This window comes from Mus pahari, chromosome 3, assembly GCF_900095145.1.
Source record: "Mus pahari chromosome 3, PAHARI_EIJ_v1.1, whole genome shotgun sequence".
NCBI classification, from domain to species: domain Eukaryota; kingdom Metazoa; phylum Chordata; class Mammalia; order Rodentia; family Muridae; genus Mus; species Mus pahari.
In genome coordinates this window covers 54,977,995-55,005,975 of record NC_034592.1, presented here as the reverse complement: position 1 = coordinate 55,005,975, position 27,981 = coordinate 54,977,995, and the positions used below count along the sequence as shown (strand labels likewise).

At 42.7% G+C, this 27,981-nt stretch overlaps 1 protein-coding gene across 2 annotated transcripts in view; it reads right to left on the bottom strand.

Annotated features, from left to right (window-relative positions):
- Cers6 (ceramide synthase 6) overlaps positions 1-27,981 on the bottom strand; it is a 245,870-nt gene that overhangs the window by 143,365 nt on the left and 74,524 nt on the right. For both annotated transcript variants that reach the window (XM_021193317.2, XM_021193318.2), the window contains exon 3: positions 23,584-23,714. In XM_021193317.2, the coding sequence (XP_021048976.1) occupies positions 23,584-23,714 (131 nt within the window). The remainder of the gene's footprint in view (positions 1-23,583; positions 23,715-27,981) is intronic.

Below are 27,981 nucleotides of genomic sequence, written 5' to 3'. Positions count from 1 at the left end.
CACACACACACACACACACACACACACACACACACACACACAGAGTTAAGAAACTCTCAGTTAATTACCCTAGAGGAAATTGCTGTCTAGAACCTAAGTAGAGGGTAGTGTTTCTTCTTTAGCATCCCTTGGGGGGAAAAGAGAAGAATCAGGACATATAACGCACCCAGTGTGGAAGGTATTAGAGGAGACAGTTCCCATCTTATGATGGAACCCTAAAGAATCACATCTATAAGATGAGTATGAGCCATATACCTTATTGATAAAGTTTCATGGGACATGAGCAGAATGTAAGAAAAAAAGGTAGGCACTGTGGTCTGAATGTGAAATGCACACATAGGCTCATGTGTTTGAATACTTGGTCCCCCAATTAAAAAGATTGTGGAACCATTAAGAGGTAGAGCCTCACCAGAGGAAATGGTGGCCTTGAGTTCTTATAGCTGGCTTCACATCCTATCCTTGTGTCCTGACTATAGATGTCATGTGATGTGTGGGCTTCCTGTTTCTGCTTGCCCTCTTGCTGTCAACCCTTCAGTTAAATGGAATGTTCCCATTTAACTGTAAGCCCCAGCAAACCCCTCTTCTGACCATTGTTTCTTGTGAGGTATTCAGTTACACTAATGGGAAAGGCAAACAATACAAAAGATTTGTTTGAAGAAGTTAGACCACCGCTGTGATAGACTTGACTGTGTGGTCCCTAAGGCCTTGGAACTGGTTTATAGGAGGAATCCCAGAATTCTGTAAGCATAGCTTGATAGGCCATTCTAGAGTGAGTTTGGAAGGAAGGCCAGAATGCCAGTAAAAAAAAGTGAAAGCTACCTTCATGCATGAGCTACACAGGGAGGCAATGGTTCTACCAGGAATCTGACATTAGGTCATTCTTGGTATATCCTAGCAAAGAAGATGGCTACATTCTACCAGTGCCCTGAGAACTTGCATGAGGCCGAATTAAAAAGTAATAGGTTAATTCCTTTGGCACAGGAAATTCAAGAGAGCAAAATGTTCAGTCTGTGGCACAGCTGCTGCACACGGGCTCTGGTTCTGATCTACAATGAGAAACAAAGCAAAGAGACGTGACAAACATGAAAGGAAAACAATGAGACTGTAATCAGAGGCTCACTGCTGTGGTCTCGGCTGAAGTTCACTTTTCTTGGCCTGGAAATATGCTGCCCTGGACTGACAGTGGCAGAAAATGCTGGGCAGAACACTTCAACACTCTGGGACAATGTCATCTTCCTATTCAGCTCAATCCAGTGTGTGTGTGTGTGTGTGTGTGTGTGTGTGTGTGTTTGTTATATAATATGGGATATATGTGTGCATATGTATGTATATTAAGATCAATACATAGCATTCTAAATACTAAAGGGGAGAAAGGGGGGCCATGAGTCAGAAAAGACCCACAAGCATAGACACTACCAAATATAACCAACAGATCGGATTATAAAATAACCATGTTTACTCTATGTAAAGAAACAAAAGATCCAGAAAATTTTTTTTCAGAGAATAGGAAATGATTTTTTTTAAAGCAGGATTTTAAGAAAGCATATAAAAAAAACCAAAATAGCCTAGTAAAGAGCCAAAAATAAAAGGGATTAAAAATAGAAAACATTTAACAGACAACTTATGATTCTAAAAAGGTCAGAGGTCATCTAACATAAAGTCACAAAATAATCAAAGGGGACAGTAAAGAAAGTTAAAATACATGAGGACAGTGGTGTGATCTAAAAGACACTTAGCAGTGACTCAGAAGGGGCAGAGGAGACAGGAAAGAGACAATATTTGAAAGGGTAATGGTTTACATTTTTCAAAAAAATGATAGAAGTAGCAGTCTACAGATTTGAGAATTCTAGAGACACCTAGGAAGAATATATTTATAAAATATTTATATCTAAACCTAGCATACTAGAAATGCAAAAGGACAAAGACTGAATGAAAATTCGTGCAACCCACAGCAGGTAAAATGGTATCGTGCTCCAAGGACTGACGGACTGGCCATCAGCTTCTCCCTAGCAACCATGTCAACACGGCAACAGTGGAATGGTACATCTGTCTGCTAATAGCTAACACAGCCCACATTTTATTCTGTACTCAGAAAAAGTCTTTGAAGGATAAAAAGGAAAATTCATTGTAAACAACAAAAGCTAGGATATTTCGTCTCTAGTAAACCTCAATGATCTTCAGACAGAAGCTACGTGATTTCAAATGGAATATATATATAGAGAGAGGGGGGGGAGGGGGAGCGAGCAGAGAACGTGCATATAAGTCTGAAATAATATTGTCCCTAGTAATATTGCCCCTGTGCTTTTCAGGTTAATACTGATGCTGTAAGTAAAAAAAGAAAAAAAAAAACCAGAAAGAAAACCATAATAAAATTACCATAAATCAATAGAAGGTATATGGAGATGATGCATTTGAAATACTTCAGACTTTAAAGCCCACTTTGTCATTTCAAAACTAAGAAGAGAAATACACAAATCATAAAACAAGACAGATATGGGAAAAGGATATTATGTCAATATAGATGAAGGTCTGACAGAAAAATAGAAAACAAAGATTTTCAGACTGAAGCAAAGCCCTAGTCTATTTTTATCAGATATATCTTGAGTGGGGCCTGTTGGTGCTGAAATATAAATCCCAGTAACCCAGAAGACAGAGGCAGAGGAACTGCAAGGTCTGCCAGACTATAGTAAGCTCAGGCCCAGAGTGGGCAACTTAGTGAACCCTGTTTCAAAACAAAAACTGAAAAGTGGGCTGGGGCTAGAACTCATTAGTAGAGCTTTTACCTGATGTACACACAAGGTCCTAGGTTCAAGCGCAAGTACCGCAAGTAGAAGAAGCACCCACCCAAACCTACACACAGTGTGTTTCCAAATGGTGAGAGCTACACTACACAAAGTATGGATATAAGTGTTGAGAGTCTGAGCAAAATTTAGGTAGCCATCTAAAAATTGATATGGTGTTTATGTCAGGAGACAGAAGAGGGGTCAGGACTAGAAAGGCATGCATAAGATGCCTCTGAGGAGGGTTAGCCAGTCAACGATGTGGAACAGATTGGGAAAGAGAAGAGAGTGGGTTCAAACAAAAGCCATTATACAGGAACATGCTCAGCACACAGGGAACCTTATGTCAACAGGGCAGAAAGAACGGGAGATGACATCAGAGAGGTTGATAGTCAAGATCTGGACCACACTAAGTCCCACAGGCTGGTGAGCCCCATTTGGAAGTTATTCCAGAGCAGAGATGGGACTGTAAGCCTTGCAGGGGAGCTCAAGGTTGCACACCTATTCCAGGAGAGGGGGCTTTGTCAAAAGAATAGCAATAGTCCAACATAAGGGGATCAACAGGTATGGGGCAGGGGACAGAATACACGGAGAACTGTGGCCAGTCCTTCATTACCAGCAACACGTAGAAGGACAGAGCTAGACAGGTAGTCTGAAGGACCAGTGGGCAGGGCCACCAAACATCCTCAAACATATTCTATATTTTATTTTAAACAACATTGGGGCTGGGGAAGGTCTCATGGATGCTATGGTTACAAGTGTGGAACTCAGAAGACAACTTCTTTCAGGAATGAGCTCCCTCCCATGTGGCTTCCTGGGACTGAGCTCCATTCATCAAGGACAAATGCCTTTAGCAGCTGGACTATAGTATCTCCCAGCAATTATTTTCCTAAGAAGAGACTGAGTATCTCTCTGCAGAATATTGCTACAGTTGTGTGGTAACTCTGACATTTATCATATCATTCTTTGTTGGAGCACATCAAAATTTTTATCATAAAAAGCTAAAAATAACCATCCCATTTTATCATAAAAAGCTAAAAATAACAATAGACCTGCTTCTTTCCTTTGAGATGAAAGTTTTATTACATATAAATCTGTGGTTTGAGCTAAGCCGTGGAATGACTTATTGTTAACTGAAGACACTTATTAACATTTAATAATCTCAGGGTAATTTTTATTTGCATTACTGATTGGAAAGCCAGGATTAATTTCCTGGTTCCCAAAATGCTAATCCCGTAAGATTTTATATAAATACATCCTTTACAGTTTCTCCATTTGCTTTTTATTTTTTTCAATCTTCCTAATGAAAATCAAAGTAAGAATTTTGGATCTAAAATACTGATAAAGATATAATATGTGAAGTATAAGCAGAATAATCTGCAAAGATAAAATCATCTTTCACTGCTTTTGTCATTTTTTCCTCTCTTATTTATATGCAGATTTGGAAGCCACCTGGTTTACAGGATGTGTCTTTTAGGCTTAAGAGCATAAGTTAAATAAAAATCTCTAATGCACCCCATCAGCCAAAGCCCATGAGAAATGATCAAGGCTTGAGAATCATCAGTACATGGGACATGATTCTCGGGGAGTATGGAATGGAATAGCCTCCAGTGTAGCTATGATTTCCCACCCTTGCAGTATCTCAACACTGAGCAAAAAGATGCTTCATTAACCTGAAAGTGTTTTCTCAAAGGTAATCACGTGCAGTGACCTGAGCCTCAGAATCTTAGTACAGCACCACCCCCCCCCCCGAAGGCCCTTTCCGCCCTACACACATATATAATGGCTGTGGAAATGACAAAGATGGTCTATTGCCTGGCACCAGTTCCAAACTGATCCGATAAATGTGTAACCCCAAAGCCATGTGAGTATCCACGCCAGAAACGCAAAGCTTCCGCCCAGCCTTCTGCTCTCTGTGCCACAGAAATTATAACGGAAAGGTCTCTCCTAACCCTACGTCTTTTAAAAATGTGTTATTATTTTTTAAATTAGTATCTGATTTGATTCCTGGGACTAAAAGTTACTAAACATAAAACAACAACAACAACAACAACAAAAAAAACCAACATCAATAACAACGACAAAAAAACCCACATAAAACCCTTCAACCCTTGGTCCTTTTGGATTGAGAGAGAGTAACCCCTAACTGATGACACCCCTTATTCCTAGAGATGGCAATTTACCATTACTCCCTGCCCTCTCCACCAGCCACCTCCACAGGGACACATGCATCCCATACAAAGCAGCTAATAAATACATCTACAGAGGAGAACTCCACTTTCCAGTTCATCCTCAAAATTCTTGCTCCCTTTCAGTCTCCAAGGATGAGCCCCCTCTGCCATCTCCCTGGGACAAAAGAAGCAATCAGGAGAATCTGAGGTGACTGCTTATCTCCCTGCAGCCTGTCTTCCTGTTACCATGGCTGCACTGCCCTGCTTGCCTACCAGGTAACTCAGCTCTCTCACTCTCCCTCCAGTCCCCCCTTCCTTTGCTATATTGTTCTCATCACCTCACACTCACACCATCATTTTCCCTTTATTAACCTATACGGCTTAGCCAGGCATGGCTGGTTTCAACACTAGAGAGGCAGATGCAGAAGAAGTAGAATTCAAGAGCCCAGTCGAGCCAGGGTGAGGAGACTCTCTTTCAAAGAATGAAAGGATTTTTAACCCCATCCTATAATTACCCCCCTCCTTTTCAGAATCTCCCTTCTGTAAGGAAGTCCCTGGGCACTCACTGTTATACTTTCTCTTTTCCCTTAAGCCCTGTGGTAGTGGGTGGTTCTCTAGGCCCTCTTCAAATGAACTGCTCTTGATAGATACCACACTCTTGTGAGGTGTGACCCAACAGCAGTACTGCTGGACACAGCTGACCCTTCACACCTTCCTCTCCAACCACAGGTTCTCCTCTAGTCTCCTTTGGTGATGTTTTGACTCAACTGGACAGGGTCTGGAGGCTAGTTCTCACATCTGTCACGAATCCGCTATTGATCTCACTATGTCTTAGGAGGTAAAATGCTACCTACACCCCCTGAAGACCGCAGGATTTCTTTTTATAGGCCAAATCTTCCCCATATCATCTACGCACCCACCCAGCTTTCGCTGGCAGTCCTCCTCCCATAAATCTCCCAAATCTTTCCCATACTTAAAAAAGATGGAAACGAAAGGCTGGGCTCACATCCCTCTCTGACTCTTCTATAGCTCAGCACCTGACCACTCTTTTCATCTGTTTATCATGGTTAAACCCAGCGGCCATTCGGAAGTCCTTATTGTCCCTCACAGTAAACAGCCATGCTTGTCCAGATTATCTCTAACAAATATTTTTTGGGTCATCTCTAGAAATAGATGCAAATATAAAGGACACGGAAGAGGTGTAACAGATCTGAATGGAGTGACACATTAGATCCCCCGCGACGGTGGCCTTCTGCTCACGTAGCACCGTGTTCTGAGATTCAGGCTGAAGCAGAGTCTACCAATGTGCATAGACGGATTGTAAGGGAACTCTCTGAAACAATCTCAAGGCAAGATAAACATCCAAATGCAACGTAGTGGATCTGGGTAGTGAAGACATGACACTCGCAACACCTTCCTCCTTTTACCCTCGAGCGGTTTAGAAACCAAAAGCGAAATTTGTACTTGTAGGTTGTTGCATCACATCTCTTTGCATCACTTCCACTACGGCAGCCTGAGCGACCCATCCACCTGATCTCCGTCCTCACCCTTACATCTTCAGTTCAAGGTGAACACAGCCAGCCTGAGGCTGTGGAAATGTCCATTACACTGCGGCCTTCCTTGGGTCAACAGTCCCAGTGGTTCCTGACCTACAGGCAAATACCAAAGTGTTTCAGCAATGAACAAGGCATGTCCCACCTGGCCACTCTGCTTGACCTAAGCTGAGCTCACAATGGCCAGTACACTCTTCACTGGGCATTTGCAATAGTGCTTCCTCCTGGAATGGGGTTTCCTAACACCCCTCAGGCTTTGGCCTAAATTTTACTTTCTCTGGAAATACTCCACCACCATCCTTGGAGACTCATATCCACCCCTGATCCACATGTGCCCTTTATTTTCCTTCCACCTTCCCTGGGAACACAAGCCCTATTAACACGGTAACAAGAATGGATCAGGTACTCTGGATTCCTTGGTCCTCCCGATATCTTGAACAGTTTGTAACAACTGCATTGTTAGAAAGCCTCGGGAAATCCTAAGCAAAAGCCAAAACTAGTTCCAAGAAAGTCTACCTAATAAAACTCATTTTGTTTCAGGTGATAACCCCCATAGTATTTACTACTCATACCTTGCAGGAAGAGCTGACATTTACTAAGGACTTGCATAACATCTCATTAGAACAACTATACAGCTTCAATTTAAATTCAAGGTACCATTTTTAACCCACATTAAGTTTGAAGAAACTAATGGTGAGCAGGTACGTAAGTGGTAGAGGCATAAAGGGAGGTACTCTGTCCCTTCCAGGTACTGACCATATATGCTCTGATCTTTGTGCCCACGACACAAACCTTTAAAGTGTGGCCACAAAGGTCACACTTTGCTGTTCAGACAAAGAATTGAGGCTTCAAATTACATGCCACTTAAAAGGTTAGTAAGCCAGAAAAATCACGTTTTTTTTTTTTTTCTTATCTCAACAACTAGGCTTTAAAAAAAATGAAAGAAGAGGAGGAGGAGGAGGAGGAGGAGGAGGAGGAGGAGGCGGCGGCGGCGGAGGCGGCGGCAGCAGTTGCGGCAACAATGGCACCACCACATTTTACCTCTTTAGACAGAAAGCTACCATCACATGGAAGCTAACAAACTTAGTGGGTTACAAGGAAAAAAAGAGGGTCATGTAGTGGGGCCATGGAGATAGGGAGTGGATCCAGGAGTTAGGCAGAAGAATAGGAGGGTGAATACGATCAAAACCAAAACACACGTATGCCTGTATGCAATTCTCGGAGAGTAAACACACCGTACTTGAAAACAAAACCTAACAGAACGTTCCATCTCTAGGCACCTAGGGATCCGACAGAAATGAAGCCCAGATAAAGCACATGGCAGTAGTGTGTACTCCAGAGCAGAGACAAGCCTGGAATGGTGTTTGACTAGAGATGGGCATCTGATTCACTTTCTTGATTTTTTTAATCCTGGAAATTGGAACCGAAAAGTACTTTTCTTGCACTCTTGCTAGGGGTTCAGCTAGGTGCTGTCTACAAATTATTTTATTAAATCCTTACAGCAGTTCTTCTAGGTTTCTGAGATTCTCAGTCCTGTGTTACAGCTGGAGAGCTAATACCTGGGGGGTGAACTGAGGAGGTAGTACCACTGTTGTCAAGAGAAGAAATCCTGTTTTTCAGTCTAGCAAGTGACCCAGAGCCCAACATAAAGCAAGCTTTCAGAAAGAGCTCACTGGACCCTAAGTACTGGAGAAAGAACACCGAAAGCCATACAAGGGAGGCTTTTTGACTTTGTGTATGATGCACTCAGCCAGAATTCATGTACATGCCTCATAATTACTGAGGAGACAGTATTTTCTTGCTGAATCAATCAAATGGAAATGATGCATCTAACTTCATGTTCTATTTTAGAACTGAAAATGGTTTAACTTGGACCTATTTCCATGACTTAAAAACTCTGACAGAAGAGAAAAAAAGTATAGCTCTTCAGGGTTTTATGTCACCCAGGCTGTCCTTGAACCTGCTACATAGGGTTGGCCTTGATCCTCAAGCCTCCACCTCTAGAGCACTGGGGTCCTGGGTCCAGCTCATGTGGCACTCGGATGGAACCTGGGGCCTCACACATCTAGGCCAGCACTGTAATACCTGAGCTACAACCCCAGCCAGAGAAGCATTACCTCCATACCCAAGGGAAGAAAAGGACAACTGAATAACAGCATCAGAAGACTTGCATTTGGCTGTTTCTTGAGACCCCTGTGGCCTCATTAACAAGTGCTACCTCAGCTCTCAGCCCTTCCTCTCTGGATCCACACAATGTGGCCCAGGCCCCTTCCTTCACAGACTATTTCTCACTTGGATTCCATCCTTCTGTAGTGTCCCCTCCTCGGGCCACGGCCCTGGATTTGATATAAACCAAAGTATTTCTACTATTCCCCAGTCCAGCTGTTCACCTGGTCCTAGTGTCTCCTCTATCCAGCCACTGAGAAGGGACAGCAGAAAGGCAGCTCACTGAGGGATCCTGAGAGAGTACGGAACCTCAGACTCACTGGTTTTCCAAGTACCTGGACCAGTAAGGGACACAGATATCACAGGAAGACCTGGCTAAATCTTTTTGCATGATAGTCACTTGTATGGCACAGGGCTCCCTGGGCACATACGGGTCCTTGTAATGACAGAAATTATGTTAGTCAATTGACATGTTATCTCAGGCTGCGTGCTTCAAAACGGAGTCTGCTCCCCGCCCCCCGCCATCAAAACCATTATACTGCACAGATACCGAAATTGCTCCTCGCTGATTCTTAAATATGGTGCTCTTGAATCTCATTTGTTAGTTCAATCAGCATAGTATGAGGCCTCAGCCCGTGCACAGGAACAGTTGAATGCTCCCGTGACTCTGATCTAAATCGCCATGCCCCATGTCTGGCCTCAACTCTCAACAGTGGAAAAGAGGGATTTGGTGTCACGCACCAAGCCCATGCGGTGTAACTGGCCCTTTATCACCACTGGGAAAATGAAGTGGGTGAGTCTCTATCCTGGACCTTCTAGGAGATTCCTGCTCTCAGGTCTTCACTAGACCTCAGAAGCTTGCAAGCACACCTGGGCTTTCCTGACCCTGGGCCTTGGGTTTGTTGTTGGTGGTGTTGATTTGGATACTAAACTTTACTTTTTGTTGTTGTTGATTGACTTTCACTGTAGAGGACCGGGTTAGCCGTACAATACTCATCATCACTGGTCCCATATCCTGGTAGGTTTCTTCCTGTAAAACATGACACAAGACCTTGGCTCTCTTGCCCAAAGGATAGAGCACTAGACTTCGGGATGTACAAGGCATAACAGGTACAGCTAATAGTAGGATGACAAATTGACTTAGTTTTATTTTCTTGACCTTTCAATGTTCGATTTTCAGTGTCTACAGTGTGTAAATTCTGGGATATGGAAGAACATAATGTCAATTCTATGTATTAATCTAGCCCCATCTTACTTCAGAAGAAGGTGAAAGATCACACAAGGCCAGGAAGATACCTACTCAAAATCCCCACTGATGCATGCCTACTAGAGAGAGATTTGTTTAATGAGCAAAATGTTTTATTAAGAAAATATTTCATGGGTTGCTATGAGATAACACAACACCAACTCTGTCCTTAAGTGAGCTACACTCAGTAACCATGGCATTTCTATGACAGCGGGCCAAGTGGGGACACTGAAACAGAAGAGCAGGTGGCCCTAGGTACTGAGAGGACACAGGCTGAGCAGGTCAAGTAGGGCTCGGCTGCCTTTTGTCTGTTCTTGCTCATCCGTCCCCATGCTCACGAGAGTTGTGCAATGGAGCACATCCTGATTTCTGATCCCCAAAGCCACCTCTGCACCTTCCGGTGCTTTCTCAGCCCTCTATCCACCACTGCCATCGCCCTCAGACTCACTCCTCAGAAAGAATGCCCTCCCCATTTGCTCCCTCTTACCCAGCCAGCCTTCCCTGGAACCATCTGAAAGAAAAACTCCAAGATTTCTCCAATTAAAGTCAATTTGTTAGTCCCCAAAGGTTCAAAGCAGTTCCTGGAGCCCAAATATCTGTCTCACGCTAGAGATATTGACTGGAATCTTACCAAGTGCCAGGCATCGTGCTGAGTGAGTCGTGGAGATGAAAAGGTAAATAACACACCCCAGGACCCAGGATGCAGGCAATCTAATAGCAGAGGGCAATCTAATAGCAGAGATAGCTGCAAAAAATGAGGAGGATATTAGCCACCAGCCCTACAGAGCTAACTTCCTAGGGGGTTGCCTAGACATAAGCTCTGTAGAGTTTCATCACCTGGGCATGAGAGGAAAGATTCTGCTGAGAGCAAATAACATCCAACACCACTCCTTCCCTGTGATCCGCTCTAATCACAATCCCATACAGAACTCCTGAGCCATCCCTAACACTATACAATTTAGGAAGCGCTAGGTACAAGTCCAAGCTATGGCACTCGGGAACTATCACGCATGGGGCCACTTCCCTCCCAGTGTCTTCATGGGTAGGAGGGGCTTTTTTTAAATAAAACATCTAACATCTTACACAAGGGTGCTGTTTATGTTTAGGAACCTTACCACAGAACCTTCACCCTGCTTCATGAATATCTCTTCTCTCCTCTTCCCAAGATGCAAGAACCCGAGAACTACTAAGTGCCCACGACATCAAGAAATTGCCAGATGATGCTAAATCCAAAAGCAGGTGTGGTTTCATCACACCTGTGACTACATAGACACGTTAGCAGAGCCTTCATGCATTAGGTAACAGAGCTGAGACTTACGCTTTTCCAAGTGAATTCTGTTAACTCTAACTGGACAGTGATGACGCAAGCCTGCATGTGTGCACCTGCACCAATCGCCTCCGGCACAGTAGATCTGATGAACCGTACCCCTAACTCTCCTGCAGTTGAGTCTAAGGAGCAGGAAACAACCTTCCATCAAAAAAACAGTTGCTAAGACACCATACACAGATCAGAAGCCAACTTTAAGATTCTAACACATTTAATGCTTTCAAATCGAAATAGCTTTGGAGACCTGGACAACAGTTCAGTTTGCATTTAAAATGGAAGTGGTTCACCTGATTCTCTTTTAGTTAAATTTTTATTCACACTTAAATTTGGAAGGGCCCATGAATAATCTAACCTGTCTCCCCTAAAATCATCTGGATTCTGCTCAAATCCTCCTATTTGAGAACTAGCTGTGTGCCCTATTACTCCCTCAAAGTTCCCTTCTTCCACCCACTACCCCGGCATTCACTTCTTAAGTTACTAGGGACTGTGCTTAAACCTCAACTCCAAAGACAAGCAGTCCCATCAGCATGGCTGGAGGGTTTTTAAGGATGCCAGGCTGACCCTTGATCAGGAATAGGGTTGCCACAAGGTCATCATGAGGATAATGAAACCAGAAGGAAACTAAACACTGAAAAACAAAACATATGCCCCTGGGAAGGGGGAGGGAAGGAAGGGAAGGCAAAGCTGAGAAGGAGCCACAGAGGGCCCCCTTTCTCACAACAAAGTCAGTCCTCTCTTCTTGTTTTCATTTTTGGTTTTGTTGTTGCTGCTTTGAGACAGTGTTGCAATGTAGCCCAGGCTTTCTTCCCATTTACTGTGCAGCCCTTAAATTCACTGCTCTCCTGACTGAGCCTCCTAAAGGTGGGGATTCCAAGTTAGTGGTACAGGACTGGAGAGATGGCTGGGTGGGTCAGAGTAGCTTCCAACCCTCTGGGACTCCAGTTCCTGGGCGTCCAGTGTTCGCTTCTGCTCCCTCACCCCACCCCCAGCACCAGGCAAACACATGGAAAACAGATGTACATGTAGGCAAAACACCCATACACATTAAATAAAATAAAGTTTGGAAAGTAGCACTGTCCACATTATAAAAAAGAGAGTGCCACCAGGTCTGGCTTAAAACAGATTTCTTGATGGCAAATTAGGACATGAAACTCAGAACAGCTACAACTGAAGCAACAGTGAGGCACCAGGGAGGAGGTGTTTAACTTAAGTTCTCAAGGTAATGGCAGCCTAGCTGAGATGCTGAAGGACTTTGCTATTAAGTAGAATCCATTGCGCCCCCCCCCCCCCAAGCATCTCAGAAATTTTTGCTTGCTCAGCTTTGTGATCCCAGTGGAAAGCGACACAGATACCGAGACATGCACATTATACACTATCCCATTTGTTCCCAGCAGCATCCTCTGACTAGGAGGTTACTGTTTCCCTTTTGTACCAGCAGCATCTGGTAAGGTGAACTTATTCACCAAGGTAACACAAGTTGAGGAAGGACATAAACCACTTGCATCTGATTTCTACCCTGAAACTCGTTCAAGAACATTGCTTCCTTGGCCCCCTAGAACTGATAATGATCGAATTAAACAGCAAGCACCTGTCTCCAGGCGCCATGCTGACCTGCTAAGACTGCTCAGACTGTCCTACCATAGCAGAGGAGGCTTTACCTAGGCCAGAGCCACTGGGCACCAGGCTTTTCTCCTCCCTCCCTCCTGGTAGAGCAAACTGTACCCTCTCACAATCACTTGGGCAGATTTTAAACCTCTGTGGTTCAAAGAGATTCACTGCATGTTCTGACATTTCTCATGTGGCGCTTCAAAAGCCCAGGCTTCTGCACACACAGCAGGCATCGCTCCCTGCTGAAGTAGGACACCATTTCTCATCCACTTCTGTCACATCCTTGCATAGCAGCAAGCCAATGGGGCCGAGGCTCTGCTCTCACACTAGTACTGTATCTTTTTTTTTTCCTCGTGTGTGTGTGTGTGTGTGTGTGTGTGAATGCCACTGTCGACAGTTCTGCAGAATCATGTGGATTCTGCCTCCTTGGATTGCACAGAATACAAGAGCTTCTTTGTAAACTGAAAGCCTGCTGTCCTCGAATCTCCTTGCATCTTTCTTCACAAACAACATCACCAGCGCTACCTCTTTTAAGTGAGGTAGCCTTGGTTCTGAAGGAGTCCACCGGTGAGGGCAGGCTGTGGAAAAGAGTGCTTGCTACTTCACACTTCTCTTGGCTTTACTGATGCCAGAAAAAGGAACTCACACTCACCACCCTCATTAGGGGCAACACACCTTTCTACAGATGAACTCAGCTGTCTGGGGTAGCCACTATTAAAACACACATTTTATACATAAATAGGCTCAGGGTTGCCAAGCTCTTTTCCTAAACATCCCACAGGGTGTTATTTAAAAGAAGGCATGGACTCAGACTGCCTGGCTCCATGGCTCATTCCATCAGCTTCTCTGTGGGGTCTGTAAGATACAATGTCTTCCCATGTGAGCACTGACATGAATTTCCTATCTGCTTGTAGATGACTTCCTCTACCAAATACACAAGATGGGGGCAGCAATTTGCCCTGTGCAGAGCTGAGTGGCTCAGAAAGACATACGTGCATAAGCCCAAACAAACCCAGCCGCACACACACACACGTCATATCCACCAGATGCTGGAATTTGCCATCTGATCTCAGTTATCCTCCTTTGGGCACCTCCCAGTAGCTCCCAGTCTGTGCCCCTTTCTACGCTGTGACAGTCTGACCAGTGGGCCTCCTCCATTTGTTGTTGACACTCAAGCTTCTGCTGTGCATCACTCCGTTGATAGCATTGAAGGAGAAAGCGAAGGCTAAAAGGACCCAGGCAGGTGGGACCCTGCTTGCTTTAATTTGTGTCCTTTTGCAAAGACAGAAGAATTCCTCAAAGTAGAGGCCAAGGGAAGACTTAGAAGAAACCAGACTCAATGCATCTTGACCTCAGACTTCTGGCCTCCAGAACTACGAAAATAATTTCTGTTCAACCCACTCAATCTGTGGTATTTCCTTAACGGCAGGTCACGCAGACCAAAATGCCAACATCAACAAGCAAACTCAAGGACTTTTCCAAGAAAAAGTGTCATAGTTCTTACAGTAGTGATTTCTTAATCAGTTAACATGTGAGAAACTGGGCTGGCATTTTTATTCAGTGTCTACATTTTTTTTCAGCATATTGTTGATAAAATGTTATTACGCCTTCTGTTATTTTGTTCTGTCATGCGACTTTACATTGTGTACCATTTGTAGAGACAAAAATCAACACACAAGTGACGACAGCACACTCAGAGGTAGATGATTCACAGATCCTGGTGACAAAGGGCATGGTGTTTCAACAGCCTTCTTCAGACAGCCTGACAAGGCGAGTTCCATAGAAACACGAACTCAAGCACAGTTAATAGCAACACAAGTACAGCATGCAGAGGCAGAGGTGGAAATGAAGACGGAGAGTTGGCCTGCAGACAGCCCATCCCTCTCCCTTTTTCCTTACCATCTATCTGTAGGTACCAATCTACCAAATACACACACACAGCACTGCTTGTGTACGTACATTTGTGTAGGTACATGTATGAACTATGATACTATGGAGGTATTAAATGATAAATACTTACTTCTGGACAATAAATAATACATATTAAATAATAAATATTATGATAAAGGATGTTGAGTAATTTCTCCTAATTTGTAATGAATACTCCTAACTTAATGAATACTACATATGCTTTTACAAGTGCTCCATGACCAAAATCGATTGTCCTGACTGCAGGACTGATCTAAGTCAGAAATAAATTTATATATTTTAAAAAATAAAAACAAAAGGAGAAATGGTTTACGGGTTCAAAAACCTGGCACGCAAACATTCATTATGAATATTAGCCTTAAGAAATTTGATTATTCCTCTTCTTTGTCTTCATCCATTTCCATGTTGGACACAATTATTTGAAAATTTTTACCAAAAAGACTGTTACTAATTTATAGTCTAAAGTGAAACCAGTGGACCAAATATAAGCAGAGCACAAACACACTAAACATGCAGCCAGCTGACCAAGGTACATGCCTTGATCAGAATTTTTAACAGAAGTTTGTTTTGCAGCAATTAGCCAGTGAGTGAGAGGCACAGCCAGATGACATGGAGACTGTGAGGAACTGAGAAGAAAGCCCAAGTGCTGTACCACTGACCACAGGGCTAGGATACAAAAGAATTGAGCAAGGCTTAAAATGAGAGTCTAAGTAGAAGGGTACACTGCCAATAGGCCAACTTATAGGTCTTCAGATCTTCCACCATGACAGTGGACAATCACAGCTTCAACAGGTGCTAGGACAGGCAAAATGCGGCTATGTACCCTCAAGACACCATGATCCAGGAACACTGGTAACTGGCACCCTATTCCAGACGGGTCCTGATGCTCCAATGATAGGGAACCTCTGTGAAGTACCAGACATTGGGGAACCACATTTTCCTGTCTAGAGAATGCCAAACCAAATACCAGTATAGTTTTACAGCCCTAAGGCAGAGCACGCAAACAATGGGCTACTGGGCTAGGTACACCAGCTGTCTGTTTCAGTATAGTCCAAGAGCTTAGAAGAGGTTTTACATTTTGTAATGGCTGAAAGGGTTTAAAAACCTAGATTTCATAATATGAAAATGATATATTCACATTTCAATCTCAATAAAATACATTCTCTTGGAAGGGCCAGTTTTTTCCATTTGTATCGTCTCCAGCTACTCTTGAGCCACAATGGCAGAGTTGTTATTACAATAAAATCTATCATGCTCTTAAGTATTTACATTTTAGCTATGTACATAAGAGTCTACCCACTTATGCCCCAACACTAAAAGTGACCTGAATACAACCTATATGTTATAAAGCATTTAAAATAAATGAGTTGAAGAGTAGTATAAAATATGCACTGAGAAATATTGGGTGTTCATGTGCTTTTGATGACGGGACTGAGCCACCCAGTGACCGTTTCAGATCTGTGAACAGTCACTCCCACCACCATAAAAGCAAAAAACAAGCTCAATTCTGTGCCTTATCATATTTTGTTTAGACTCAGGATCAGTATCAAAACGCTGTTGACTACAGTATCCAATACTGAAAGAAAGATGATGAAGATGTCATTGTTAAAGACCATAACAATTTCTCATTCCTTCTCTTTAACAAAAAAGAAGAACCCCTGTGTCCAAAACCCAACTAAATGAACCAAGTAACCAAACAAAACCTGTATTGAATGGGCTGGCTAGACACTTAAGTCGGCAAAATCCTTGAGATCCTGAGTTTGGATGTCTAGCATCCATATAAAAAAAAGCTGAGCATGGTAGTACATGGTTGTAATTCCAACAGCAGGGAAGCAGAGAAAGGCTATTCAGTGAGCTCCAGATCTATGAAAAGACCCTCTCTTCATCTGGAAAGTATTCTCTGGGTTCTATACATATACACACCTTTATATAGGGCAACACTACCACTATCCACAATAAATAAAAATAATTACATTCATTATTCAAAGCCAGCATTAGCTTCACAAGACCCTATATAACAAAGTAAAAAAAAAAAAATGCCAGTTTCAGGATGTTCACTGCACGATAGGATGAAAAAGCAACTCTGTTTCTCCCCACCCGGTAAAATTTGCTTCTTCCCAGATTGAGGGAGATACAGAAATAGTTCACATATATTTTGTGTATGTTTGTTTGCAAACAAATACGTGGTTATGAAAATTTGGTAAAGGCACTTAGAACATGATGTACTTCAATGATCTCAAATTAAAGAATTGAAGAGATTGACTACCTGTTTCCTATGCAATCTGACTCCTGTTCCTCCACCCCAATTACAGGTTCCATTTCCTCGTTCAGGTCCCAAGACAGCACTGTTCATTTATCCAAATAAAGCAGCAATTTCACTCACAGTGAGCAAACTGATGGCGTGAAGGCAACTGATTAGGCCCTCACTGTCACTGGCAAGTTCTCCCAAATCCAGTGGAATCACAAATTGAGAAAACCACAGGGCTTAGAAACAAAGCTCTGCCGCTCCAGAATGTTATCCAGAAACAGGGGCATTTGGAATGATTTTAATCCATTATCAATTCTGAGATAGAATTCCTAATGGGAGTCTCAGGTGTCAGTTTCTAGAACCTGAAGTTCTGTTCTTCAAAGCCATGAGAGGGAAAAGTTCAGTTAGAGTAATTGCTATTACTAATCTTTGATGCGTGATTATTTTTCACCCTACATTTTAAGGTTATCACACAGCAAGTTCACCCTCTCAATCAATTACATACTGCTTAAATAAAAGGTATATAAGATATTTAATCCCTGACATGTGCTGGTAAATGTACTTCATGGTATCTGAATGGAGTCCATAATATCTTAAATAAAAAGTAATATAACAGAAAATACACACACACACACACACACACACACACAGAGAGAGAGAGAGAGAGAGAGAGAGAGAGAGAGAGAGAGAGCGCAAATCTATATTCTCTAGCTTTCTAATGTGATTTAGTTCTTCTGAATTGTAGTCATTTTTTTTTTTTTTTTAACCAGGGGACACACTAGGGAAGAAAGATGAATGAGAATGTTATTGCGCTTGGGACACACATTCTAAAATTAGCATGTCCAAACACCCTGGACTAAGACCTACACATCCATTTGGAAAGTCTACTAGATGATAGTAAAATATTTCTATTGCTTACACAAAATACTGAACAAAAGCAATGTGAGCAAAAATTGGGTTCATTTGGCTTACTCTTTCCATTCCATCATGGAGCGAAGGCAAGGCAGGAACTTGGAGACCGGAAGGGAAGTGGAGGGCATAGTAGTTCTTTCCACGTACTGCTCAGCCTGCTTTCTTATATAGCTAGGGCCACCTGCCCGGCAGTGGTACTGACCTCCGTGGGCTGGACCCTTCCAAACCAACCATTAACTAATAAAATGTCCCCCACACCTGACTACAAGACAATCTGATAGAGGCAATTCAACTGATGTTCCTTCTTCCTAGGAGACTCTAGTTTGTGCCATGTTGAAAAAAACTAACCAACACGACTGATTTCTGGTCAACTCAGCACAAACCCATAACCTTTCCTTTGTCATTTGTCCCTCATATCTCATGTTAATATTACAATGTAAAACACAATCCAGCTTTTTAAATCCCATAGTCTAATTTTTTTCAACATTTTATAAGTTCAAGTTATCTTAATTAAAGTATCCAGTCTCTTAACTACTGGCTCCTGCAAAAACAAGTTATACTTTCTAGTTCTAAAAGGGAAGAGAAAGGGCACAATTACAATCAGATAAAAGAACAACCAAAGTCAAAAGTGTAAAAAGTTCAGGTGTTTAGGACTCACTCAAGATCTTCTGGGGTTTCGCTGGCTTAGAGCTACCTCCATTTCTCTTAGATTTGCAATTTTCGGTACACATGACTTGTCTTGTAGGCTCAGGCTGGCTCATTCTATAGGGCTGTTACCCCTGGCAATCATCTCATCATCCCGGAATCTCCAAAACGATACTGTCTACTGCAGTTGAGGTTGTACATTCATCAGTGGTCTCCTGGCTTCCTAGGGTTACCAGGCTTTACCCTTTCTTCATTAGCCTTTAAATTCCTGGGACTCCACTGCAACTGAGGCTGTAAGTTCACCAAAGGCCTCTTGGCCTCTCCACAGGGATGCCAACCCTGTATGGTGCCAAGTCTCAGCTACTCCCTCTGACTCCTTCATTCCTTCAAAACCAGTATCATGTGGGAGACATGTGGAGACACATTACCAAGTTCCAATACCAACTTGAGATGCAGCCTTGGCTCCCCACTGGACCATAACGTCTGTGTAAATGGTTCTGAGGAAATATTTGCCACATTTCGCCTCAGTGATGTTAATCTCTTGTTAATCATAGATCAATCCCAGCTAACCAGCACAAATGTTTCACTAAAGCAAAGGTTTTACTTTCAGTGGTGTGGATCTGCTGTAAATCATAGTTGATTCTTTAGTCACAACTGACCACAACCAGATTCTTAATTTAAACACAGCACATGGGCAGCACAATAGAGTCCTTGAGGAACTGATTTTCAAACTTCTCTGTGAAACCTAACAAGCTGGAGTGTTATGATTTGCATTTCTCTCTGCATTATCTTCCAAGGTCACACAGAATAGCTTCCTCCCAAGAGCAGTCAAGTCTATTACGGCAATACCCCACGTTTATGATACCAATCTGTTTTAATTTGCTTTCTGTTACTAAGATAAAATACTGACCAAAGCAATTTGTACAGGAAAGGGTTTATATTGCTTACCCTTCCCAATCACAATTTAACACTAGGGAAAGTCAAGACAAAAACTTGGAGGCAGGAACTAAATCAGAAACTGTCTTAGTAAGGGCTGCTATCGGTGTGGTGATATACCATGACCACAGCAACCTGGGGAGGAAAGGCTTTGCTTGGCTTAAATTCCACATCACAATTATCACGAAAGGAAATGAAGTTAGGAACTCAGAGTGCAGCAATCTAGAGACAGCAGTTAATGCAGAGGCTATGGAAGAGTGTTGCTTACTGGCTTGCTCATCATAGCTCCCTCAGTTTGCTTTCTTATAAAACCCAGGGACACTAGCCACATGGGCTGTGTCTTCCCCATCAATCACTCATTTTAAAAAATACTACAGGTTTGCCCACACTCAGATCTTAGGAGGCATTTTCTCAATTGAGATTCCCTCCTCTCAAATGACTCTATGTGGTGTCAAATTGACATAAAACTGTCCAACACAGCGACCGTGAAGGAATGCCCCTTGGTGGTTTGATCTCCGTGGATGGTTCCACCTGCTTTTGTACATAACACAGGACTACCTGTCCAAGGGTGGCAATGCCCACAGTGGGCTGAACCCTCCCACAATCAACCATTAACCAATAAAATGTCCTACAGACATGTCCACAGTCTGTCTGATTGAAGCAATTCCTTGAGATTCTGTTTTCCAGTGACTCTAGTTTGTGTTAAGTTGCTAACAACAAAAACAAACAAACAGTATACCTACGCTGGTTTCACTATTCTTCTAGATCTGTTTTTTTAAACAGATTAAAAATAATCATGTGCATACATGACTAATGTTAATTCTACTTTATCCCTCACAGTATTCTATGTTCTCCACCATGTCATCATTTCCTTTGAATTTTTTTGTTTTGGTTGAGATGGGGATCTCCCTGTATTGCCTGGGCTATATGAATCCTCTCACACCAGCCTCATGACTAACTGGATCTATAAGCTTATACTATACATCCAGATCTTAGAGTTTGTCTTTGAAATTTCCATCCAATTTTCCAGAGTCAGAAAATTTTCCTTAAAAGTATGAACACTAGGCTGGTATGTAACTAGCATTCTTTGGTTGTGGAGACATGTGGTAACTGAGATCAGCAACTCCTTACAGAACAATGCCATTTTAAGCCATGATCAGTTCACAAATATTTGGTAGAGTCTTTGTGTTATGGGAAAGGCTGGGAAGAATGTGTGTGATCCTAGCCTCCTTGGCAGTTATGATACAATGAAGAGATTAAGAATAGTTAAGTTATCACACAAAGCAGGAGGGGATTCCATTTCAAATATCAACAATTGCAGTAAGTGCCCTGAGGGTTTGAAAGAAGTCATGTTCAGTCCAGACCCATGAGCCAGGCCATACTGCTCAGTCCAGATCCATGAGCCAGGCCTAGGAATTTTGTCTGTGCCTGGGAACTGGGGAATTCGTAGGGGACAGACAGAGTGCAACCAGAATCATTGGGCGTTCTAGGCTAAAAGTATTGCGCGTGACTTGTGAATAAGGCATGGCAGTAAAAGCCCAACCCTGAGGAAGAACTGACCTCCAGCAGGCTAAGGCCAGACTCTGGCTATCAAGATAAGAAGTCTAGTACTCAAGCTCTAGTTGTAGAAAAATCATCGAAGTTTTTAAAGTGACAGGCTGTGTGGATGGAATATTTTAGAATGATGTTTGGGGAGTTATAGTAGCAACACAAGATGCTGCAGAGAGCAGAATGAATCCTTGGTAGAAATATCTGCACTGGACACATATGGCTTGGGAAGCAGTTCTTGAGAAGAAATAATTTCTGGAGAGACTAAGGTAGGGTAAGGAAAGAAGAAGCTGGAGACTAATCTGGAGAAGAGAAGCATTAGAATCCACAGGAGAAACTCTGAGAAAACAGGCGAAAAGTCCCTGCAAATAGAGATCTACTACCCACCCGGAAGTCAAGAGTAGCGTCCAGTAAGAGCATATCGACTCTGGGTCATGCACATGGAACAACTGGTAGCAGTGCTCCAGTGGTCATCCCAGAAAGGTCAATCTACCTTCAAGAGCTGATCTTTCTGTTTAGATCGTTAGTTCTCCACTGTCCATAGCATGTGGACCTATGCATACATACTCAGGTCTTATCTGTCTGACACAGGTACAGTGAGCTTCATACCATACACTTCCCCTTCTCCATTGTGCCTGTACACTGCCACACCTCTAGCCCTCATTTAGAAACATTTTTAAGTAAAGGTAACACGACAACTCCCTGGGTACACAGGTAAAGACGAAGTGAAATTTAAAGAAAGAGACACACAGTGAGTCTAGCGGTGATCACTACTTAAAATGTAGTCCGTGGGCTCGCAGCACCAAGGGCCACTGTGAGCCTGTTGGAGCTGCAGAATCTCAGCGGCCTATCCACACACAGGGAATCAAACCCTGTACCTTAACAAGATCCCTGGGTGACTGATACCTGTACACGTTTGTGTTTAAAAAGAAAACTATCGTAAGATAAGTTGTAGATGAGGTTGCACTGTGCTACCAGAGCTGGACCAGGAAGAGAGTATGGGTTACAGTCCAACCTGACTCTTGCTTAGACTCCTGGTTCAGTGACAGAGCTCAGCGTCTTTGGAGACAGGGCAAGACCAAGTCAGGAAGCCACTCCAGCTGGTGATTGGAGCCCTGGATGCATAAATTCTGCCAGGAACCAGAACTGAGCTTATGGATAAAGAAGTGTTTCACAGATTGTATCTACTTAGCTGTCCCCCCACACACCCAGGACTTTATAAATATCCTACCCTCCCGATGATCCCATTTATTCTCTTCATATCTACCCAGCTGCAGGGACTTATGGTATGGCTCTGCATCTCATTCACTCCCTCTGTCTACATCATGCAATGTCAAAATACTTAATTTTGACAAATGGAAAGATAAACCTGAATTGGCGAACACAACTTGAGTTCGAAATAGAAAGGGTCATGGCTAAAGGCTGCTTTCACTGATATTACTATTGAAATGATAAGTGTCAGGCCAAAGCTCCTCAGAGAAAAGGGCTGGACTGACAGCCATGGCCACATTCTTAAGATGAAGAGCACACAGGGCCTGTCTTACCTTCGGCTGGGTATGTACACAACGATTAGATCGTCCCCTGATTTCCCTAAGTGGATCCAGTATCACCATCTGAAGATAGGGTGCGTGTGCGTGTGTGTTAAAGTCTTTGTATGGGTTGTGAACTTGTTCCTGAACATGGAGGGCAGAAGTAGATGTCTGGACAGTGACATCTTCCATCACTTCTCACCCTAGCTTTTTGAAACAGGATCTTTTCTGTTGGAAGACTCTGGAACTCATCCATTTGTCTAGACGAGTTGGTGACTGCATCCCAAGATCTGCCTCCCCTGTGCTAGGATTACAGATGCATGCTGGATCCCAGTCTTTACACAAGTGCCCAGCGTCTCAATTCAGATTACCCAGAGAGCCCCCTGCCTGCCACTGTATTTTATTACTCTTAACAGCTTTATTAGCATGCAGTCTATAAGCCATGAAATTCAAAATTTGCAAACAGAAGAGACTTTCATTATATTCCTTACTGTTAAGCAATACCTCATTAAAATGCATACAGAAATAGAATATAGCTATTTCTTAAATCTCTAGGAATATAGGGCTTTGTTATTACCTCTTGATTAGCATTATCCTAAAAATTTTTAGTTTTTATTAGTAGGAAATAGGTCTTGATAAAATTCTGTCTATTTAATTCAAAATGTGAAAGCATTCCATGCCTTTAAATGCTGTATTTCCAAGATGACTGACTGAAAACACCATGACAGGCCTTCGAATCTGTTTCCTTGAAGTTACATTAGAAAGTTAACTTTATTTACTGGATCCACACTGGAAATCCCAAACCCTTACAAACTACTGTTCCCTCAGATTTTCCTGACCTATTTTCCCACCAGGTGTCATGCTTCATAAGGGTGCTAGCATCTGCCAACATCTGTTGTTTCCCATATCTGGGTTGGCAAAAAGAACGAGGCAGGTTTTTCCTTTAAAAACTCGGGGGAGGGGAGGGGAGGCGACAGGAACTTACATGCTCTCACAGAACCTGGTCAGGGTGCTGGGCTTCTCCTGGTTGCGTCTTTGTCGAAACCAGCGTTGAATGCTCCGAACATCCCAGTCCAGCTGCTTGGAGAGCCCTTCTAATCTCTTTTCATCAGGATGCTGCGAAGCAAGGCACCAGAGAAACCATTTTCACCCATTTTTACTTAGGCCTTGTACAGGGCTAACCTTACCTACGGTTGGATTTTCCCTCTATTTTCTACGGCTGGCATTTCAATATCTCTGACTGCGAATCTAGTCTAGCCACTCAAGGCGGGAACAAAGATCGCTCCTGGACAACTCATTATGAAACAAGAGAGACAAACAAGAATCTTGCCCCAACGCCTGCATCCTTTTTCTTATCAGCAAATACTTCTTATGAAGCAACCAGCAACCAAGAAAGGGTGAACCAGCCAGCTGAACTAAGTCAGCTCCATTGGTCTTCAAGGGGGGCAGAATTTACAGAGACATCCATCAAGTGGTTCACCGACTTAGGAAGAAAAGTCTATCAACATGTCTTATAAACAGATAATGGTGAAAAGACAAAAAATAAAACAAAACAAAAACAAAACACAGGAAATCCCCAAATGTACCTGCTATGGTGTCACTTGTAGTACCACAAGCATCTCTTCTCTCCTCTTCCTCCCATATAGTCCTCTCCTGGGCATCCTCTGGCATTCCCTTTCACTTTAGCATGCATCTAATCTTACTAACACTACATACTACCTACGGGAACTTGTATGATGGAAACGACTCTACGGTCTTGGCAATAGGCACAGACCCAGTTGCTCGCCCCACTTAAGTCTCTCAGACCCTTGGTCTCTTTATCCACATAAACAAGCATGGTTTAATAATGTACAGGGGACTGTGGCAAAGACTGTAAAAATAGATGTTAAACCGAGGGTCGGTTACCTGTCTTCCTTCTCTCCCTCCGACCTCTCCAACGTGTTAAAGAACCTCTTGTTGACAATCACAAGAGAGGAACCTACTGTACAAAACTGACCAAGAGAGCTCCACCCTCTTACTTATTGTTTGCTTTAATGATCAGAGGGGAAAAAAAAAAAAAAAAAACAGAAAGGAGAGGGAAGAGCCTCTGACCAGGCTGCAACGGAATGTAAACACAGGAATGTAAACACAGCATGGAAACACTGCATCTCCCACAGCTCACCTTTCACCGGAGTGCGGAGTGTGGAATGAAGCCTTCGAGAAGAGACCAGGTCACAAGGGCAGAGCTCTTCTAGTGAGATCTGATTGGTGCTCTGGCCTCCACTGCCTGTGCCCCAACCTTCTCCTCTACTCCCTCCCTTGCTCGCTCCTACCCCTCCAAACACCTAAGAAATGTACACTCCTGGCACCCAGATTACACACTTCCAGACTTTAGAACTGTGAAAGGTAAATAAATGTCTGTTGCTTAAGTCCCTTGTCTACAGCCATGTGCCACGGTGGTCTGAACTACCTGAGATAGGAGATAGACACATACATACCCCGAAAGCAAAGCAACTGACATGCAGTTACGAAGTGCTCTGTGCCTGTGCCTACAAATGCAATTCCAGGCATTCAGCTGGGCAAGTGTCTGGGTTCCTTTCAGTCGTAACAAGAGAATATAAATCTCCTTTTATGTCTTTCTTAATTGAAAAATATGAGAGAGGCAAGGGGAGTCACTGCCTATAATATATATTGGTTATACTACCATCCTGTTGAAATGAATATTTTTATCACTATTTTTGACAGCCTCATATAATATATATATATATAATATTGTGATTATATTCACCCCACCATTCTCTGCTGTCTTCCTTATTTTCCCTCCCAATTCCCTGACCCTAACTAGACTCTCCGATGGCTACACCATTGAAGAAAAATGACACTGTCTCCAGCAGCAACCATAAACAGGCAAAAACAAACAAACAAACAAACAAAACCCCAAACCAATCAATTAAACAAACAAAAACACCCTCAGGAAGGAGGCAGGACCTTGGGGGGACAGGAGAGAGATCTTTTTTATTTCTGGGTTCACTAGTAGTGTGTGGGTGGGTGGGCACTCCAAGGTGAAGCGTCAACACTAACTCTGCTAACTTAGTCCTCCCCTTCCTTTGACAGGAAAACACCGCCATTAAATCATTTTTGTTGCCAGGGTTATTTTACATAAACACAATTGAATACATACTCTTTCACCTTCCCCCAGTCACACACATTACTGTAGACTGTGGACTTTGCTCTGGACTTGGGGTTTTTCCCCCTTTTAATTTGTCTTGGATGAGTTCCACGTCGGCTCAGAGCACAGCATCTCTGTTGTGAAGTATAAAAATAAACTCCAACTTCCTAGCCTGTTATGCTAATGACACTCCGGTAGCCTCCAGACTTCAGAGATCCTACAGCACTAAGTTCTGCACGTTACGGTAAATGGCAGGAGCCGTTCCTTAGACTGGGAAATGTAGATCTAAGGGGTCTGTGCTTCTGTAACTTTTTATATTGAAATTTTACTAACTTTTTATTAATTTATACCTCAAAAGAAAGAAGAAACACGTCCAGGAGTCTCCTCAACCCAACAGAATATCTTCATCTTTTCATTCTGATACGCAAAAAGGAGATTCTCAGCGTAGCTTTGACTTGCCCTTTGTCTTGAGAGAAACATCTTGTTGATGTGTTTAAAACCATTCAGGGGCTGGAGAGATGGCTCAGTGGTTAAGATCACTGACTGCTCTTCCAGAGGTCCTGAGTTCAATTCCCAGCAACAACATGGTGGTTCACAGCCATTTGTAATCATAAGAAGTGTACTTATATACATTAAATAAATAAATTCTTTAAGATATAAAAAAAAAAACCATTCAGACTTCAATTTAAGGTGAGGTCTACTCAGTTGCACTACCTAGCTTTATCCCCCTGTGACTAGTTAACATATTTGAAAGATTTTATTTTCAAACTTATTAAACATTTTCCTGTATTATACAGTAGGGGTCTTTTTGGCAGTAAATCGTTTCTTTTAAAATTGGCTTACAGAACTCTTCACTTAAACAAACAAACAAATAGAAAACCCAATGCAGCTATTTGCTAAAAGATACATCTGAAATTCAATCTTTCCTGAAATTTCCCTAGAAATTATGGTTATACATACACTTTAATACTTTCAGGGTTTTGATGGATTCAAAACCTTTGTGTATTCTGAATTCTGTGGGCAGCAACACTCTAAGTGGTTACCCTAGGTCCCAACACCATAGTTCATTTTCTCCCCATTGAGGCCTCACCCTAGTCTATCATCCACATCTGTGCTAAGTGTTACTCTGAGATATTTATAGTTCTATGTGACAAGAACTTAGATGACAAGAATTAGGTTGTCAGACAAGTCCAAATAAACATTTTGGTATCGGTAATGAGATCGCACCAATTCTTTTTTCATTAGATATTTTCTTTATTTACATTTTGAATTTTATCCCCTTTCCTGGTTTCCCCTCAGAAAACCCCCTATACCATCCCCCCTTTCCCTGCTCAACAACTCACCCACTCCCATTCCTGGACATGGCATTCCCCTACACTGGAAATTAGAGTCTTCACAGGACCAAGGGCCTCTCCTCCCATTGATGACCTACTAGGCCATCCTCTGCTACATATGCAGCTGGAGCTTTAAGTCCCACAATGTGTACTTTTCAGTTGGTGGTTTAGTCCCTGGGAGCTCTGGGGGTACTGGTTAATTCATATTGTTGTTCTTTCTATGGGGCTGCAAACCCCTTCAGTTCCTTGAGTACTTTCTCTAGCTCCTTCATTGGTGACCCTGTGTTCCATCCAATAGCTGGCTGTGGGCATCCACTTAAGTATTTGTCAGGCACTGGCAGAGCCTTTCAGGAGACAGCTATATCAGGCTCCTGTCAGCAAGTACTTCTTGGCATCCTCAACAGTTTCTAGGTTTGGTGATTGTATATGGGAGGGATCCTCAGATGGGGAAGTCTCTGGATGGTCATTCCTTCAGTCTCTGCTCCACAATTTGGCTCTTTAACTCCTTCTATGGGTATTTTATTCCCCCTTCTAAGAAGGACCAAAGCATCCACACTTTGGTCTTCCTTCTTCTTGAGTATCATGTAGTTTATGAATTGTATCTTGGGTACTATGAGCTTCTAGGCTAATATCTACTTATCAGTAAGTGCATATCAAGTGAGTTCTTTTGTGATTGGGTTACCTCACTCAGGATGATATCCTCCAAATCTATCCATTTGCCTAAGAATTTCATAAATTCATTGTTTTTAACAGTTGAGTAGTACTCCATTGTGTAAATGTATCACATTTTCTGTATCTATTCCTCTGTTAAGGGACATCTGGGTTCTTTCCAGCTTCTGGCTATTATAAATAAGGCTGCTATGAACATAGTGGAGCATGTGTCCTTATTACATGTTGGAGC